Raw genomic sequence first — 21,070 nt, forward strand, 5'->3', positions numbered from 1 at the left:
GTGCTTTTTCGTGTGTGTGTGTGTGTGTGTGTGTGTGTGTGTGTGTGTGTGTGTGTGTGTGTGTGTGTGTGTGTGTGTGTGTGTGTGTGTGTGTGTGTGTGTGTGTAAGGGTGGGTGTTGGTGAGGGTAAAGCTTGTCCTGGCATATAACATTGCCGGCATTGTGTGTGTGCGTCTGTGTTTGTTTGTGTGGCCTGCTGGGGGTTGCAGGCTCCTCGCCAGGTAAGCATATCGCCAATTATCACTTCCCAGTCACTCCTCACCCCCCCACTTCTCCCTCCCTCCGTCTCTCCCCCAGAGTCAGTCAATACAGAGCCTGTGAGGGAGGCATGATAACACCTAAACTGGTCAGCCGCCTGCTTAGCTGGCTGGTCACCGGTCTACAGAAGCCAAAACGCTCATTTCTACCCCCTTTCTGTATCCATCCATCCATTGCATCCTTTTTATTCTTTCTCGTCTCTGAACCCCCGCTTCCCATTCATCTCCTCCCCTTTTGTTTTCAGCCTCTTTATCCCTCACTCTCTTCACCTACACACCCCTTTTTTTTTTTACACTTGATCCCCTTCCAAACCCATTTCTCTTTGTCCAACTGTGCCGTTCAATCCCTCGTCTCGTCTCGTCTCTGTCTCCGTGTGAGTCTCTCCATTGTTTTATATATCTCCGTCCCATCTCGTATCCCCTGGAAGACTTCCGTAGCAGAAATCGTTGATGTGATATTTTGTATGGTAATGAAGGCTAAATAATGAATGCTGTTTTTTTTAGTATGGTAATGAGTTTGACACTTCCTGAAAGATTTTTTTTAGTGTCTATTAATATAAATTAAATTCATGACTAATTCATTATAATCGGTTGATGTCTGTTGGTTGCATTAGGTGTAGCCAATTATGGCTGATTGTTGAGTAGTTCAGGTACTCCATTTGCATGTGACGGAGTCAGTGGAGTATGAACAAGCATCCGACGCTGCAGTGATGCTAATATAGTCAGGGCGTCCCCGGTCTGCTGTCTAAAGGAGGGATACATCAATACACGTATACATATATACAGTATGTGTTCTGTATATTGAGCCAATATGAGTTTGACTTTTCCAAGGGGAAATAGATTTTCAGTGAAGGCACAGATGAAAGAAACGTTCATATACAATTTCTTAAACATCGTGACGAGCACCCATACAGGTGGAATAACACAGAAAACAAGACTAAAGTTATCTCTGTATGTATGAGTTTTTAATTATAGCATTAAATAGTGGCCTAAATATTCAAACAATTGAACAAAACAGTAATGTCTGCAGCATGCACTTACTACTACTACTACTACTACTGGCTGTACTTTGGCACAGCGGGACTTTGAGCTACATGCTAATGTCAACATGCTAACATGTTCAAAGTGACACTATAAGTATAATGTTTACCATGTTCGCCATCATAGTTTAGCGTGTTAGCATCATAGACAGATATAAGAGGTGGTCGGAGTCACCGCGACATCACCCATTGGTTTGTGGACTGCTATTTTGAAGCATCGGGTTTGGTATTTTGGCCGTCACCATCTTGTTTTTATGCAACCAGAAGTGACACGAGAGGGTGGAGCTAAGTACAACCGAACGCTGGATAAGACATTTTTAGATGACCAAAATGTTAATATTTACCTTCATGAACTGAAAACACACTGTGAAAGTTGTAAGACAAAAACACGGACAACTCCCAGACCAGACAACGCCGTGGTAGCGACCTGTCAATCACAAGGTAGCCACGCCCTAAAGCATCCCCTGCTTTATGGTCTATCTGACTCTAAATGGGACCATAATTTACTAAATGAACATCATGCTGTATTGAAGAAGACTTGAAACTAACGATCGAGACCATAAACTCATGTTTACAATGTTTACTGAGGTAATAAATCAGGTGAGAAGTAGGCTCAGTTTCTCATAGACTTCTATACAATCAGACTTCTTTTTGCAACCAGAGGAGTCGTCCCCTGCTGGCTGTTAGAAAGAATGCAAGTTTAAGGCACTTCCTCATTGGCTTCACTTCTCAGACCCGGAGGATGCCGACTGGTTAGCATGGTAACATTTGCTAATTAACACTAAACACTTAAAGTACAGCTGATAGGAATGTCATTCATTTTGCAGGTATTTGGTCATAAAGCAAAGTATTTTTTGGCCTGATGGTGGCACAAGATGAAAAGTTAGAGATCACTGAAGTTATGACATTTCATCCTCTGGGCACCATGAATGTCTGTACTGAATTACATGGCAATCCAATGAGATATTACAGTTTTTTATTCATTTCAAAAAGCTAAACATTTCATGAAGAAAAAGAGAAACTAATTCTGTTATTTTGCACTTGGCAGCATGACCAGATGGAGTCGTTGATATTGTTCTGTAGAAGCAATAGATAATATTGCCATCCTTGAGCACAAAACAATAATACACCTGCATACTGTATATGCCTGCAATGAAGCAGTACTGCCGGTGCAGCTTTACTTCAAACGATCTTTCATTTGCACCCCCCTCTGCTCATGAATTCCCCCTTCGTATTTCTGACCGCATTGAAGTGACAGAACAGTGTCTGAATCTACTCAGTAGCGTGCCGCGCTCCTGCTGGGCTATTACACCGGCTCCCACAGAGCCAGAAGTTACCACAGTCTGAAAGAAAGCTAACATGGGCTGTCTTCAGTGAATGCAGTTAGAGGGACAGCTCTCTATATATTAGAAAGGTGGGAGTCACGGAGAGACTGAAGAGGTTTATGGGTATTTGTTAACCCTGCTCACCGGGTTCAGGCAGCGTCCAGAGACAGAGTGATTTATTCTGTCTCCTCTCTTCTCATCTCTGTTTGACAAGTAGGAATCTAACTTAAACATGAGAAAAACAAAGGCTTCTTCAGCTGAATGCACAAAGCGCGATTTGGCATCAAAAGAAGTCAAAAGGACGTTGTCTGCAGCTTAAAGGACAGGATGTGTTTGCTGCATTTAGAAGTTGTGCGCCACCTGAAATTTGAAACGACATGAAGGACACTGCAGTGACATGTCTATGTATATCCAAGACCGCCCTCCCAAGAAGAACATTAATTTCAGCAAGTGCCTCAAAATGACATATGTTTACGTTCAAGAGTCAAAGCCGTCTAAAGGCTGGAGTGAATATGACAAATATGTAATAAAAGTCTGCGTAGGGAGCGAGTCCCCTTACTGGACTGTGAAGTGATGTTGGTGAATTGGCCGCATGTTGTTTCAACTTCAGCGTTCAACACGTGACGCGCACTATGGCAGTGGTTCTCAACCTTTTTCAGGTCAAGGACCCGTAAATTGATAAATATCTGAAAAGATTTTGGTTGTTAGATATGATTAAGACCAGAATTCAACTGCAATAAAGGAGATAACTGTGAAGGGAAGTGAAACCTATGATCAGAATAGTCACCACTGCACTATGGTTCAAAAAAATCGTAAGCGTGAGAAAGCCTGCAGAAGCCTTAAGCGTATGCGCCCAGTGAGCAACTTTCACAAGAATGAATGGGGCGTCATCTTTGAATGCGGTATCCAGTTTTCTTATATAGTATATCTATATTGTGCCTTTGTTTTCTGCTTTCCTGTGAAGGGGTCATCTGCAGCGTATCGCCCCTCTTGAACCCACATCTCTGCAAATTTCCGGGCAAAATTCTGGGCTATTCAGCGCGGAGACGCTCATCACGTAGCCTAGACGGGCCTGCTCTGCATGTTTACATTTTGGGGTCCCATTTAAGCCGTATGTGATTGGTTGGTATTATCAATGATGTTAAAAACTACGATCTGATTGGTTCAGCAACTAGAGCGGTCCCGTGATCTGCATGAGCAGACTGACAATTAAAATATAAGTTTGTGAAAATATTTGCTCAACCCAGAGCTGCCAACTAGTTTTATTAAACTTAATGTAATTATGTAATATCATACATAAAAAATTGTTTACTCTATCAATGGAGATCGATCAACAACACGAAAAACACGTTCGGCCTAACCCTAACCCTGGCCATGATTTTTTTCCCTACCAATTCTTAGTGTGCCTAAACATGAGAGCTTAACCGTAGCGTATTTTGTTGTTTAATTTGGAGAACTTGTTAAAATATCCATGAAGAATAAAGTAGAAATAATACGGGTTATTGAATTTGCCTACCCTAACCCATATACTTTCTCAATGATTGTAGGTATGTAGTCGTAGTGAGAGACATATAAGTAAAAAGACGGATGCATGAAGCTGCGCAAACAACACATCAGTGTGGTGTCTTAAGTGTTATGGTAACATGCAGGGATCAGTCCTGTGTGGTCACGTGGCCTCACTGATGTCATTAAATTCCTAAATTAACTGTCATCCACACAGCTTTTCTATTCTAGGACACGTGTTACTTAATCTCGGTGTTTAGCTGTGTGAGCTCACATGCATATGTGCTCTGTTGTATGTATCTGTAACCACGCAATGTAATGCGTGAGCGGAGAGGTTGTCAGGTCAAAACGCATTGCTGTAGCTAAAGGCGGTGCAGTCCTCTCATAAAGACACACCCGCACGCACACACACATTCATGTATCTGTCAAACATGAAGCATGAAACAATTCAAAAGGTATTGTTGGTTTACGTTTCAGTTCAATTTCCATTTCTTTTTCTTTTGACTCAGTTTCTCTTGCCTGTTTCCTTATCTCCCTCCAGACTATTTTTACATCTGCTGCTCTCTTCCTTATTCCCCTCCCTCCTCCCTCCTTCCCTTTTCCATCGCTCCGTCTTATCACACTTGTTCTCTATTTCAGAGTTGGGCTGCTTCAAAGTTAGTGTGTGCAGCGTGTGTGTGTGTGTGTGTCACCTCAAGGACTCTTCAAACACACACACACACACAAGTACACACATCTGTGCACGGTAACACATTTGCTTTGACAGAGATATACACACACCAGCAATATTGTGTGCACCACACACACACACACAGCGTGAGCATGGTATCTGAGCTTGTTCCTGTGCACCCCGAGGAGGTAGCCAGTGTTCAGAGCTCGCCTCTCATAACCTCACACTTGTGCTTAGCTCACAGTGTGGCCCGGTTCAACATGGCACAGCGTGACACGGCACACTACAGCTCGGCACGGCGTGCGATATGCCAACTTAACACAATGGTGTTCAGATAACACCAGACCCCCGCCCGGAGCTACTCAGTTTGGTTAAACACAACCCCTGTAACAGCTGGTCTGTATATAGTCAGACGGAGAGAAGAGCCACAGGCCAACACGCTGAGCTTTGACATATGGATGGGTGTTATTGAACTATTTTCAAGTGCTGACAAGTCTCACAGTGCTGTGACAAACTCATCTCTGACAGATGTGTTTTATTCTGGGTTAATTATGAATTATTAACGCCAGACTCCAACATTAGACCTCTGAATTATTTCAAAAGAAAAACAGAGTCTTGAGCCAGGATCTCACCAGGCTACAAAGGCCGGTGATGGGGAAGTTACTGGCTGGAAACATTGTGAGATAATAATAATGAAATATATGTAATATATGTAAACTAGGGCTGTCAAAGTTAATAATAAGTCTTAGAGACTCAGTCTTAAAGATAGAGTGAAAACCGAAGGAATCCATTGTTACCAACGTCATACTAGCTTGTTGTGAAGGAGGCTAAATAACACTCCAAAATTACGCAAAATTTTGGCGAGGAACAACTGGCATGGCCATTTTCAAAGGGGTCCCTTGACCTCTGACCTCAAGATATGTGAATGAAAATGGGTTCTAGGGGTACCCACGAGTCTCCCCTTTACAGACATGCCCACTTTATGATAATCACATACAGTTTTTGGGCAAGTCATAGTCAAGTCAGCACACTGACACACTGACAGTTGTGTTGCCTGTTGGGCTGCAGTTTGCCATGTTATGATTTGAGCATATTTGTTATGCTAAATGCAGTACCTGTGAGGGTTTCTGGACAATATTTGCCATTGTTTTCTGTTGTGAATTGATTTCTAATAATAAATATATACATACATTTGCATAAAGCAAGTATATTTGTCCACTCCCATGTTGATAAGAGTATTAAATACTTGACAAATCTCCCCTTATGGTGCATTTTGAACAGATAAAAAATGTACAATTAAGTTGCGTTTGTGATTAACTACGGACAATCATGAGATTAATCACGAATAAATATTTTAATTGATTGACAGCCCTCGTCTGTCACATCCTGCCTATATGGTTAGGTTTAGGCAAACAAAAGTACTTTGGTTAAGGTTGAGGAAAGGTCATGATTTTGGTTTGAACACATCCTGTTTTGTGCTTCAACCAAGAGGACGATCTTTCCATAACCTTACCCGGACTGCACAAAGATAACCATAAAAAAGACATTTATCATTCTTTAGTGGCCAGGCGTAGATGTCGTTTTGCAAAAGCACATATTACAGGGAAAACAAATGAAATATGTTGTCAGTGGACATTTTGCAGATACATCCAGTATGAACATTTTGCAGATAATTTCATTTAGAAAAGTATCCTCGGGGGGGTTTAAGGCGAAGACCAACTGTAAAATCTCCGGTTTGAGTCCAAACCTTTGTTGCTTGTCATTCCCTATCACTCTCTCTCTTGTTTCCTGTCATCTCTACACTGATAACTTTATATAAAGGCTTAAAAGGCCCGAGGAAATACTTTATAAAAGTTCCCTGACAAAGTGGCACAGTCTAAACTTCTGTTTCAACGCTGTCTAGATGATTAACAAACCTGAAAGCCATTCATTAGGAACTGCAACCATTATGCAACCATAATCCTACACTTTAGTAAACCTTGCTTTCTTCTGCAAATGTGCAAAAACATAAATCTATCAAATTTAAATGAAAAAAGATGTAATCTGAATCATGTGTGCAGCTTTTCCTTCAATTCTTTGATGTCGACCTACGAGCCAGCATCTCATTGGAATGATGTCTTTTCATGATATATTATAAACTAAAAATGATTTAAATGATTCTTTAAAATGATTGTCTTTTTATTGCATAGTTTCTGTTTTTCCATTCAAAATAGTAGTTAAATATTTTGGCTTTGAAGAATTGTTCCTTAATGGTCAATTATTTAGTTTTTTTGTTGTTTGTTTTTGTTTGTTTGTCAAACCTGTTGTTCCAATTGTATTTTAATTGGTTCAAGTGTGATTTCATTAAAATTAAATGCTGCTTTCTTGGCTCCATAATGCTGAGAACCATAATAATAAATATTAACTTTGAGGAAATGTGTCTAACTGCAAGGGGTGCAAAGATTGACTGAAACTGGTAATTGGCACAGCTGTAAAATTGCTTTTCCTGCATCGTTGCCCTCCTGGAAATGAACACAGTCACGCTCTTTAGATGTGGTGTGGATCAAAGATAGATACAGAGTCATGAAAATGTAATTAATAAAGACTAATTGACCAAAAAGTCAAAGTCAGCTGGGTCCTTAATAACACATTAAATGGAGTAATTAACTAAGGCAGTGGCCCTAAAATCCATCAAATAGACTGACACACAGAGAGACCGATAGTTTGACTTACAGTATTCTTTCTTTCTTTCAAAGGTCTTTTTTATTGTTAATCAATAATGAAGTAAACAGTAACTGTACAGTGAAAAGATTTTTGTTTTGTCGACAACACAAACATCTACTCACACAAACTAAGCGTCTTTGAGTTCCACCAGAAAAGCGCTGAATTTATTACTATTATTATTATTAAAACAAAAACAGAAGCAACCACAGCTGACCACAGAAAATATATTCAAAATTATGGATAAATAAAGTTAAAATACAGAGAAAATATCTATAATACACCTTAATGCTAATAGAAAAAGTAAGTTGAGAGATAAAGGAAATAGAAAATTGATATAGGATAGGAAAAGAAAAATAAGTAAAAATAAATAAATATGATTAAAAAAGTAAAAAAGCTGACTTACAGTATTAAAAGAAAAAGAAAAAGAAAAAAGCAGGATTTGGGGTGAACAGCTAGCAACCTGCAGAAGACGGGAAACTCAACCGTCCCCACTAATACTGACATTATCCAGGCCGCTTCAGCTCTAAGCTTTGACACCTGTAAAAGTGTCTGCTGGACTTCAAACATTCAGACTCCGTGTAAGTAGTCGGACTGCAGAGGATTCACGTAAGTAGGCCAACCCTCTGAATCTCCTGTCCTCTCCTCTCCTCTCCAGTGGACGGAGCGATCCACCGCGCTGCAGGTCCAATGCTAAAAAAGGAGTGTGCTTCCCTCCACGGCTGTGAGACCGGAGAGGCCAAGATCACTTGTGGCTACGGCCTCCCAGCAAAGTGTGAGTATAAAGAGTGTGAGTGTTTGTGTAACTGTGGTTTCGCTGGGCTGCTTCCAGGTGTGAATGTGTGGGAAAGTGTGACGGCGACGAAGAATAAAACACCCCTGTTGTGAATTTGGAAAGCAGAAGTGCCTTATTTTAATATTTTGTTTATTTCTTTTCATTCATGAGGTTGTCAGAAATGAACACAACTTAATTGAACTGTTTTTCTCTCTACTTAAAGTAGATCAGTTTTCCTTTCCAGCCCAAGAAACTCATATAGGTATCCTCGATAATCTCACTTTCTGCCTTCCATTTATAGCAAAGTAAATGGCACTCAATTATTAAGTGGCAATCCAGTGCGGCGTGTATAATGTGACGAAACCGAAGATTCAACATGACAGAAAAAGCTTTTCTAGGTGTTTTAGTTCCCAAAAAAAAATCCCCCTTTGGCGTTTAAAACACAGCATGTGACTGTGAGGAGAGTTTCAGAGCTCCACGTAGACATCAAGAAGAAAAAGTGAACAGCAGTAACTCGCCTCTTCCTGTTTCACTGACAGGTGACCTTTTTGGAAGCAGGGCTGCAATTAACTATTATATTCATTGTTGATTCATCTGTAGATTATCTTTTTTAATAGACCCCACAGACTGGGAAGTACTGGTTCAATCGACTAATTTGTTTAAGCTCTGCGTGGAAGTGCAGTGCTATAACACCGCAGCAGTGATTGCTTTATACAAAATGTTGCAGAAAAGACAAATGGCTATGAAGTTTCCTCTCAGTTTGACTTGCCACGGTAGTCGGTGTTACCAGTGTTACACAGTGTTCGGGCATACACCGATTACATTCGCCCGACGTCGTTTTGCTTTTTTAATGGAAATAAAACCCATTTAGTTCATTTTCGCGTATCAGCGCCGTGTGAAGAGGAAAGCAAAAGCGCTTATTTCTGATTTAAACCTAATGCTATAAGGGAACCATAACGTTAATGAGGCATGAGCCGTCACAGCAAGTGTGCGCAGTGCAGTGGCGCCAGGTGGAAACCTGCGGTCCCACAGCGAAAGCTTGAATGGAAAGGTCAGACACACATCCATCCAACGTTAAAGAAGCGCTCTACACTGGACATTTTACAAGAAAAGATGACACTCAATATTTGTAATCGGTAACACCATTGTTACGATAAGTTTATTAACCAGTGGGAAAATGTCCTCACCGTGACGTCCCTACTCTCAGTTTAACACATCAACAAGACTCTCGGTACCAGAATTCTTGGATTTCTTAAAGAGGAACTCCACCAATTTTACACATCATAGTCTGTTTACAGGTCTTATTACATATATGTGAAAATAGTTGTATAAAGCGTTTTGTAGCTCCAGAGGGAGCCGTGTGAAGCCGGACAAATTGCCTCAATTGATGTCACTTGAGTCAGTGACGGTTGGGGCTGAAGACTACAAGTCTGAAAGCGAAAAAAATCCTTGGGTGTGGAGTTCTCTGTCAACCTTGCAACACTAATTCTGATGCAATTTATTATAAAATTGAATTAAGTGGGTGTAATTGATAGCGCTAGTCCAGAACAGGGCTAATGAATGAATGGCATTTGCAAGAAGCTATCGTTTAGCTGCCTAGAGCACAATCACTACTGTCTAATCTTTCCTACATCCTTTGTTTTGCAACCATCCCTGATTCCAAGCTGTTCTGCACAATCTATCTTTAAATTCTGCATCTCTGTATTCTTTTATTTCTGTATCATTAAGTGCTTTGCGCTTGGAGACCAGTGAATGTTTATCAGATGCCATTTCGAATGATGGCATTTGCACGGACGGTGGCTCTGAGTGGTCAAACAACCCTCTTTTGGCTTTTGACAGATGTGAAAAAAACACAGATAATCGAACCTGTTCCGAAAACTTTAAAGACAGACGAAAGTTTTGGAGTCGGTGTGAAAACGTGATTGACACAACGTGATTTATTTTTAAAAGGGCGACAATTTTGGATGAAAAATACGAACTTGCTGTGCAAATGCCTTTAGAAAGAAGTGAGACCTCTGTAGTCGCTCCTCATCTCGGTACTACTAGCATAACACACCTGACCACACCTCTGACGAACTGTCTGTGATCGAGTTGCATTGTGGGTAGTGTAGGAAGAACCAGGTTTTGACAAGGAAGAAGAATGTGTGGAATAAAAAAAGCTGATATCTCCGTTTTTGCTGTATCCATTTTTATCCATTTTCTAAATGACCATTGTGAGTCCGTCAATGTTACAGGAGTGCAATGCTAATAGAGTACGACATTGTAACATGACGGATTATCGATCATAAACGTCTTTGAATCAGACACACGTAGAATATGACTGGTCTTATCCTGTATGTAGTGTTACACACAGTTCAAAGAAGTTTCAATTTCCCACCCCCGCATTTTAAACATGATCTTTTGTAACCATCATATTGCCCACCACTGTAATGGCACACACACAGCTTGATACCAATAGGTATTGCAATAATGCACTCGCCAAGCTATAATGACCACCCAGGTGTGTGTGTGAGTGTGAGTGAATGTGTGTGTGTGTGTGTGTGTGTGTGTGTGTGTGTGTGTGTGTGTGTGTGTGTGTGTGTGTGTGTGTGTGTGTGTGTGTGTGTGTGTGTGTGTGTGTGTGTGTGTGTGTGTGTGTGTGTGTGTGTGTGTGTGTGTGTGAGAGAGAGATTAAAGGAACACTGAGTCTGTGTGATATCAGTTTATGGTTCCACGGAGAGTTTAAGTTCACAGTGAAAGAAGGAGAGAGAGAAAAAATGAAAGAGTAACGATGATAAAGGCGAGCTCAAGGCAGAATGGAGAGTAGAAGAGATAGATAAGGAGAGGAGTGGTACGAGAAATAAAAATAAAAAGAAGCGGCGTGGGGGGAGGGGACGAATGTGAGGGGAGCTGAAGACAGGAGGGAATTAGTGAGGAGATGAGTTGTTACGTTGTCTCTTCTCCTTTTTGTTGGTTAACTTTGTGGAACTGTAATGTTTGTATACGGGAGTGGATGCTGCTGCTTGTCCTTATGTGTGCATTTCTCTCATACAGTCTGTTAGTGTGCATACTGTGTTTACTTGTGTCTGTGTTGCATAAGTGTATCAGTGTATACAGTGTGGGCTGCCTGTCAGGTCCTATCACTGTCTTACCTGTAACTATCTGTCAGCGTGAGACCTGTGTGACTGACTGTCTTTCTGACTCACTGACTGACTAACTGTGTGTGTGGGTGTATTCATGTGTGCGTGGCCGTCACCCAGCGTGTGGTACGGAGACTAGCTCTCTCCCCCCCAGACAAAATATTAAGTCCCAAGAATAATTCAACATGCGTCTCTACTCCGACGCTTAAACACTCACAACAGGGCTTGATTACCTCTCAGCATGAGGGAGAGAGGCGAGACAGCAACAACACACGGAAAGCAAAGGAGGGATAACAAAGCAGGCAGAGCGCTGCTGCCGTGGAAAAGAGAAAGAAATGAAAATGAAACTCGACAGGAGAGCGGCATGGAGGTTGAGAGACAGGTCCAATCTCGAAGCCAACACTTTGATCTTGATTTGTATGGGCTTGCCACCAGATGTGAGATTTAAAGAGCGTCTGACTCACGAGTTGCCAAATGGTCCAGAGGACCTGCTGTCAGCCCTCCATGCAGAGTGTCCGTCGATGATCCCGCAGCCACTTAGCCAGCAGCATCCCAGTGCCGTAACCTAGCAACACCCGGAGCGCATGGCACACCACTGCTGCTGTTTAGCAGGAGTCGCATGCAATTTAGAGATGTTGACAAATGACAGCTGGAAAATTTCAAGCAGGCCCGGTCTAAATTCACATATTAACCAAAACTTAAAGGCAGTTAAATCAGCAACCTGTCAACTTCGGGGCACATGAGCCGCCGTAATTAGTAGGACTTGATTAGGAGTTTGAGATCAGTCTGTTTATGTGTTGCTCACTTTTGAGCCAGCTGCGTGCTGTGAGATGCATGTGCACATGTGTAGGTGTGCGCCCGTGTGTGTGTTTTGCGGTTGCCAGACGGGGGAGCGTGGGCCGTAAGTGTTGTCCAGGCGACCCAGCGCCCCAGAGCTCACCTGTGTACCGATAAACACAGCTGTAACCCTGCTATCGTGTTCCCATGGCGGCTCTCGCTCCCCTGCCGGACACATCGAGATGCAAAAGCACGCCACACTAGGGAGGGTAGGTGCCGGGGGCAGGTCTAAGGAGAGCGAGAGAGACAACATGAGGTCAGAACCATAATCACTATTTACATACAGTAATGGCAGCACTCTAGTGATGTCAATGGAGACTTACAACCTTGATAACCTTTAATTCTTAATCTGGTGATGAACTGAACCATCAGGACTACAAATACAGACAAAGTACTCCAGGCAGTTAACTGCAGCTTAATAGTTTTCCATGAAGGGAACACAGATACATTATTTGTCTAGCAGTTTTGCACTAAAAATAGGTCAAACGGAGCATCCGTTCTCTTAGAAAAATATCTTGGCTGCTAAATACTCCACTATGTTCACCAGCTACAGTTGCTAACTTTATCTGTCTGCTGTTTGGTGCTGAGCAGGTAGGCTACATTGGGCTTTTATCCTTTTTTCTGAACAAAAAAAGCCAACCTTCAGCTGAAAACAATGCAGATCAGAGGGGTGAGAATGAACCCAAACAGAAAGTTGGAGGCTGGAAAACCAAAATAAGGAACTAAAAGTCGCTACAATGCTCTGTAGAGCTGATGGGAACTGATAATTCTTAATAAAAGGTGCTATTGATAACATTCAACCACTAGATGTTGCATTTTCCCTCCCCCGTTTCATTGCATTTACTTCACAACAAGTCATTGCCAGGCATTTACAGTCAATCTCATCCATTTATCTATTTTTTCCACACTAACTGATGATCCAGAGATACCAAAAGGGGAGACTCGTGGGTACCCATAGAACCCATTTTCATTCACATATTTTGAGGTCAGAGGTCAAGGTACCCCTTTGAAAATGGCCATGACAGTTTAGCGTAAGTTTGGAGCGTTATTTAGCCTCCTTCCCGACAAGCTAGTATGACATTTTTTCTAGTTTCATATGATAGCAGTATCTTCACTCTAGCTTTAAAAATGAGTCTGCAACAACCTCCGAAAGATCTGTAGTGCTAACGCGTTAAAGAAATTAGTGGCGTTAAAACGATTTTGCGTTAACTTTGACAGCCTTAATCAAAATGTTATCAATAAGACCTTTACAGTATGTGATCCATTGTCAATATGAAAATATTGATTATAGCAGCTTTAAGATTAGTTGAAGTACTGTAATAAATAACATATGGAATAGTAGTAGTATTTTTTCTGCAGGTCAGCTGTCTTTCTCACATCTTATTCTGGATTTCAGCCAATAAAGCAAACTATTAACTGCATTTATAAATGATTCTGCAGCTCAGTAAAGTGTGCAAAGCTTTGTAGCGTAATTGCTTTAATGTTGTCCCAAATACTTTCTGTTTGCTGTGTCTTGCATTTAGGGGGACATTAGTAGCATGTGAAGGATACTGTTTGGGGAGTAGCACAGTTGGAGGTGGAAAAAGATGGAGGGAAAACAAGATGGTGATGGAAAGAGGCTCAGATAAGAAAAAGTGCTGAAGGAAATAGAGAGGTACAAAGAGAGAGAGATATCACTCTGTCAAAAACTGGCTGTTATGCTCCCCTCTCTTCCCTCTCCTGCCTCCCATCTCCCCGTTTCTGTTCCCTCGGTGGCCAATTATCGCTAATTAAAATCCTCGCTGCAGCTCTCCCTCTTCCTCTCCTCCCAGACCTCCATCTCTGTGCGTCGCCTGTTGCCCTGTCGCTCTCTCCTGTCTGCTTCCCTTTCTTTGAAGACGTGGTGTTTCTGCCCGTCGTGATCAACAACTTAAACACCTTGTTTCCTCCCGTTCTTCTCATCCTCTTCCTCACCTTTCTACCTCTTCACCTCCTCTTTCTTTCTCTTTTTCACTCCTACATTTACTCTTCTCTCTCCCTTGTATCTCGCTCCTCTCCTCTACCCACCTTTCCTTTCTCTCCCCATCTCACCTCCTCCCTCCCTCCCCCTCTTTTCCTATCATCATCAGCAGTAAGGCTTCTTTAGTAGTGCCAAGAGACTTGACAAGACTCTAAAGACTGTAGCACTCAGACTGTGATACCTTGCTAGTTGGGTTTTTTTTCTTCTTTTTTTGACAAGGTTGTCGACATCTTTGCTTCTTCCTGCCTCGGCGTCAGCAGTGTGATCCTTCAAGGTGTTAAACAGCTTCGTCAAAGCTGCTGCTGCTGATGAGGAGGAGCGCGGTGATGATGATGATCACAGCAGCCCTGGTGTTAATTCATTCAGTTAATTCATTCGCCTTGAAGGAGAAAAAAGGGGGATAAAAAAAGCTCCAGTGTTGCTTGGCTTAGGGAAAGAGAGTTGGAGTAAAGAGCGTCTTTGCTCTCTGATGAGGAGAATTATGTCCGCTCCTTTTAGCATCGGCATCTTGTCCCCCCCCTCTTCTCCGTCCTCCTGTTTGGAATAACTGCCCCTCTGTGTTTTTCAGAGAAAGGTGGAAAGAGATAGGGAGAGCCTTTACAAGACCTGAGCCTTCCTTTTGTGCCAAAGGCCCGGGCCTGGATTTAAGAGCCGTGTCCGCTTGGCTGAGCACAAACTGAGGCCGAGCACACAAAGGACCTGCTAGCCTTTTTCCTGCCTCCTGCTTTAAAGGCAGATAAAGAAAGACGAGGGACAGATGGAGGTATGAGAAGAGAGAGAAAGGGGAGGGGAGAGGATGGACGGATGGATGGCTGGCCGTTGAGTATGAAAAGCAGGAGCAGCGACTCGTGGCCTCCCAGGTAAGAATGGTGAGAGGCCATGAGGGGAGGAGGGGAGGAGGGGAGGCGGGGGGGGGAGGACATGCAGAGCCAAAAAGCGGGGTAATGACAATTGGCAGGAAAAAAGCTGGAATGGCAGACAAAAAGAAAAAGCCGGGGCGGGTGTCACCGGATGGCACTCAGTCAAGTTCCCTTAAGGCTCGCGTCAGTGTGACGCCCCCTTATGAGAACACACACACACACACACACACACACACACACACACACACACAGTCTCTCGCTGCCTCTTTGCAGGGTAAATGTGCATATTAAATCAGGTGTGTGATGAATATAGTTTGAGGTGCACTCAAGTACAAATTTACTTTGCTTCTCCCCTCCTGTGCTACTTAACTGTTTGTCTCGCCTGTCTGTTATTTTTAACTCCACTTTGTTTCCTTTCATTAAGTTTATATATTTATATATTTAATTGCGATTAATTGCATGATTGTCCATGATTAATCGCAATTAATTGCTTTATGCAAATGTATGTATATATTTATTATTAGAAATCAATTAATAACAACCGCTACAACCTCTGAAAGATCGGTAGCGTTAATGCGTTAAATAAATTTGTGGCGTTAAAACGATTTTGCGTTAACGCGTTACTATCGCGTTCATTTTAAAAGCCCTAATAAAAATCTTATCAATAAGACCTTTAAAGTATGTGATCCATTGTCAATATGAAAATATTGATTATAGCAGCTTTAAGATTAGTTGAAGTAGAGTAATAATTAAAATATGGAATAGTAGTAGTAGAACCTGAAACAGTACGCCGCTGCAGTCAAATTGTTTCTGCAGGTAAACTGTCAGTTAAACTACTTTGCTTTCTCCTCTCCTGTGTTACTGTTTGTCTCGCCTGTCTGTTATTTTTACCTCCACTTTGTTTCCTTTCATTAAGTTATTCAGCCTCTTTGTTATTGTAGATCATACAGGGAGATGGGGCCTTAATAAAACAAGTGTAGCGGTATGTTTTATAAATGCCATCTGTTAGAAACAAGCTCTTTTGTGTCATAATTAGGTCAGACTGTTTTTGCGCGTTGATGAAAGAAGCGTATCTTATTCGAATCGATCTGATAAAAACTACAGTATTCTCAGGTGGAAAACAGGATAAAACCACAGAGGACAATGGCTCAATGTGAGGAGAGGGGCTCGCTGAGAGAGGACACAGCGGACATAAAAGAAAAAGTTTTGGATGAGACTGATGGAAATAGTCAGCGTTGAACGAACACTGAAAGGAAGAAGCTCTCCATTTAACTTTAAATTAAGTTTTTCTCACACATACATTTATTACAATTTTATGCAAAGATTTTAATTCAGAGAAACATTAATTGCAAATTAATCACACATTTTTTATCTGTTCAAAATGTACCTTAAAGGGAGATTTGTCATAAGTAGATGAACATGCAAATGTATGTATATATTAATTATTGTAAATCAATTAACAACACAAAACAATGACAAATATTGTCCATAAATCCTCACAGGTACTGCATTTAACATAAAAAAATATGCTCAAATCATAACATTACCCAAAACTGCATGTGATTATCATAAAGTGGGCACGTCTGTAAAGGGGAGACTCGTGGGTACCCATAGAACCCATTTTCATTCACATATCTTAAGGTCAGAGGTCAAGGGGCCCCTTTGAAAGATTTAGTTTTTTTAGTATCATATGATAATAGTATCTTCACTCTAGATTTAAAACCGAGCCCGCTACAACTTAAAAATCACAAGTTGCGTTAATACGTTAAAGAAATTACTGGTGTTAAAAACGATTTTGCGCTTTATTATCGCGTTAACTATGACAGCCCTGATATAAACATCATACACATAATTATTGTATACATGAACAGTGCAATGTAAATAGTGTAACTGTAACTAAATGTGCTGTACATAGTGATTCCTTCATTGAATGAAAAGCCTGAAATCAATGTAACATCCAAAGCTGGTTGGAGCTTTAAATAACTGTAGCCTTAAACAAGTCTGTAAGTGAGAGAAGAGGAGGGAAGAGCTGGAGGAAGAACTGAACATCCAGCGAGGAAACTGCACAGTTAGATTACAGGCGATAAAGGCTACAATCAAATCATAACGCAGAATATCTTATTACAATCCGGTGAAGCTTGTTGTTCCAACCCTTTGGAAACACGGTCTGCAGGGTAAAAATCCAAAGGCCTCACATCTGTTTAACAATAGGTCATGATTCCCTCCTCTGAGTGTAGATCGACCTTTTCAGCCCCACTGAAGCAAAGACACAATACGTCACTGAAATGTCCGACCACCGAGCGGTGACAGCCATTAAATCATATTGCACACTAATGTTCATCTGCAGGCACTTTTAAATGTCTTCTTTACATGTCGTAAACCGACGGGCGACGCACTCAACGTGTGCGCACGTTCCTGTAATGACAATTTGGAAATGTTCAACCTCTAGCTGGATGATAAAATGTGGCCATTAGATGCTTATTTTTGCACTGTATGCAACTACCACAATGATAGCTGCTGTTAGGTAGACAGCATAAAACTGCTTGTTGGAAAAAAACAACTGCTTGTGCCTGTTATGTGCAAAATCAGCATGAAGGAGCTGGTCTGTTAAGTTTCTCCCTCATTAATCAACAAACAGAGCCAGAAAGTGAGAAACACCAGAGGAAAAGGCCACAGTACTGATATGAGGATGTGGGCGCGATTTGATTGGTCCAAGTGGGTCCACATATCTTATATAAGATGTTTGGTATTCATCTGATTAAAACATAATGAATGTCTTTATGCTATAACATCAAACCTGCCTCTCTTCCTTTCATATCTATACGTTCCTATCACTACTTATCCTTCATTTATGTGTGGAGACATTATATAATACTTACATCCAGATACAGCTTGATTATGGTGCTTTTACTTACAGTTTTTTTTATTACCCTTATGATAATAAGGACGTTATTCTCCTCTCACAAAGTGGTGAAATGCTGAATTGATCATTTTTCACTGCAGCCTCAAAACACAAAATAACCTCAACAAATAAAGACCTGCACACTCAATAAAGATGAATTTAATCATGGCAGTACAAAAAAACTACGTATATTCACAATGGAGTTACAGGAGATCACAGTGTTTGTATGTACGCATGCACTATACGCTATCAGCATGCGACCTCAGTAACGATTATGTGGCTGAACAAGATGTTCTCATCCTAAATCATCACATACTGATGCTTTGGCATCACTTTTCGGTCGCAGTACACACAAGCTTAATGTTGTGAATTAAAGAAAAACATTTGCTTAGGTTTAGGCAACAAAAACACTTTAGGTTAGGTTTAGGAAAAAACAACATGGTTGGGCTTAAAACTACTACGTTAGTACGGTAAAAATGACACTAGATGTTGTGAACACTGGAACAAACAAACAGCTGATTGTAACGTGAGCGTGAGAGGACAGCAGGACAGGAACAGCCGTCTCCTGGATGAAAGCCTTGTGTTTGTTGGACCCATCCACCTTTCTTCTCACCCACCCGTTGTGTCTCTTCGCTCTTTAAATTACATCACCACAGCACTTTCTCTGAGCGTTTACTGTTGCCATGGATGGGTTTACTTTGTAGTTAATGGAAAGACCGGTGCTTCTCATACCGGCGCTACAGGGTCCCTCAGGGCCGGCTTAAGGCATAGGCCATATAGGTTGTCGCCTAGGGCGCCACCTTCTGGGCGGTGCTGGTCACCCTCTAAAAAAAAAAAATAATGATATTTTTTTTAAATGCAGGTGGGCCTTCCTCATTTTCTGCATTGAGGTATCAGAAAGAAATACACTTTTCACCCCTGTAACTCTCTTTCTCACCCTTTTTCTTCTGCTTGGCCGAACTTATTTTTTTAATAGAAGTGTAAACTGTAGTGAAACTAAACACTTTTAAGCCAACAATATCTGGGGCAATTGTTTATTTATATTATATTAAATACAGTTATTTATGAAAATTCAAATCTTAATTTTTGTCTTAAAACCGTTGCGATGTTTGATGTGTGTTGCGGTTTAGGGTTCTTGGGGGGACAACCCTAACCCTAGAGCGGCGTTAAGGGGCTCCAAATCAGAATTTCTCCTTGGGCACCAAAAGGGCTCGAGGGTACCTCGTACGGCGCTATCGAACGCAGACGGCCATGAACTATCGAACGCAGACGGCCATGAAAAAGCGTTGGTATTGACACCCTGGGAATGAGAACGGGCTGGGCTGAATCTTGTAGAAAACCTTCCCAATGCGAGTGTTACAGTACAGCAGCATATTAATGCTATGTTTTGATGATAATGATCAACAATCATATTTGGGTATAATGTTTGAGTGTCCACATACTTTTGGCCTTGTAGTGTACACTGTGTGCATTTTTAATCCACTGAAAGAGAAAATCAAAATCCCTAATTTATTAGCAAAACCAAACAACAGCCTCATCTGATCACACAGGGCGATAGTGTTTTCATCATTTTAAATACACACACACACACTTTAACTGTCAGTTACACACACACACAGTTTCAGAAGACAGACATCCACTTTCTCCCTTTCACACACGCTCCATAACACACTGTTCAACACACTCTCTCCTTCACACATAAATCCCTCACACATCCTAACATGCTCTGCTAGCTTTCCATCTCCCCATCGAGCTCCCCCCTTCTCTCCCTCTCCCTCTCTCTCCGTGTTTCAGGGTAAAGTGAGCCAGCAGCAGTAACACCGGGGTGGGGAAGAGGAGGAGGAGGAGGAGGAGGAGGAAGGGGTGGTGTTGATGTATGGTGGAACTAAAGCAACCCTGCCGATCGATAATGTAAACAGGAGCGAAGAGAGGCGGTAAATAAGGCCGACTCCTGACAGAACTGTCTACCTCAGGTGACGGAGAGAGAGAGAGAGAGAGAGAGAGAGAGAGAGAGAGAGAGAGAGAGAGAGAGAGAGAGAGAGAGAGAGAGAGAGAGAGAGAGAGAGAGAGAGAGAGAGAGAGAGAGAGAGAGAGAGAGAGAGAGAGAGAGAGAGAGATGTAGGTGAGAGGAATATCTAATAGAGGAGGGGAGGGAGGATGCATGGAGGGATGAGAGAGACAAGGTAGGAGCGGAGGTAAGGGAGGGATGAGGGATGAAATGGAAAGAGAGGAAGGGGACGGAGGAGAGGGCAATGAGGCGAGAGGAGAGGTGGGATGACTGGATGAGGTAATGGTGAAGGAGGGAGGCAGAGGGAGAAGAGTGACGACTAAGGACGTAGAGAGTGAAACGGAGAGATTGAGTGAGAGGAAAGATGGATGGAGGGAGAAAAGATGATGGAGAAGGAGGAAACAGCAGTGGACAGATAATTGTGTTAGCAATGAGGAACAATTACCGATCATAGTTTACAGTTCAGTTTTAGCAGAAACTTGTGTGTGAATTGGTGACATTTATCAGATGAAATGTAGATGAATGGCCACCAAGTGACCCACTGTTGAACCGCACAGTACCGCACACACACACAGACACACACACATTAAAACACACACGACCGAGTTGTGAACCTGACCAGCGCTGAGTGGGTGCGTTGATGCATCGACATGGCTGAACGACCCTTTGAGAGCACATGCTCATCACTCTGGGCTACTTGACTACTGGAGTAGTTCAGACTGAGTGGAGAGTAAACACACAACAACATAAACAATCACACACACTATTATGTCATGGTGACACTGTGCTCCTTTTGCGTTTGTACTGTCCTTTTTCCCCCCCTCACGCGTGGCTGCATGTTTGACCACGGTAATTAAGCTCATGTGTTCATGAATGTTTCAAATGCACATGTTTCTAATATGCTGCTATTTAAAGAAACATCTGCAGCTTTCTCCTGCACTATAAATATAGTTGTTGCTGCTCACCAAGTGGTGAATCACAAAAGTGATTCATCCTGTAGCCAGTTCTCGGGAGCTCTTAAATTTGCACTTTTAAACCAGTGTTTTGTTTCCTGATGTGACAGTATAACATTGGG

General features: G+C 41.9%; 1 protein-coding gene across 3 annotated transcripts in view; it reads left to right on the plus strand.

The window, feature by feature from the left end:
- The window catches only part of macrod1 (mono-ADP ribosylhydrolase 1), a 192,130-nt gene that overhangs the window by 143,451 nt on the left and 27,609 nt on the right, over nt 1–21,070 (plus strand). For 2 of the 3 annotated variants that reach the window (XM_074648623.1, XM_074648622.1), the window contains exon 5: nt 8,154–8,270. The exons of the other annotated variant lie outside the window; for it this stretch is intronic. In XM_074648623.1, the coding sequence (XP_074504724.1) occupies nt 8,154–8,270 (117 nt within the window). The remainder of the gene's footprint in view (nt 1–8,153; nt 8,271–21,070) is intronic. 3 annotated transcript variants of the gene reach the window in all.

This window comes from Sebastes fasciatus, chromosome 10 (genome assembly GCF_043250625.1).
Source record: "Sebastes fasciatus isolate fSebFas1 chromosome 10, fSebFas1.pri, whole genome shotgun sequence".
NCBI classification, from domain to species: Eukaryota; Metazoa; Chordata; class Actinopteri; order Perciformes; family Sebastidae; genus Sebastes; species Sebastes fasciatus.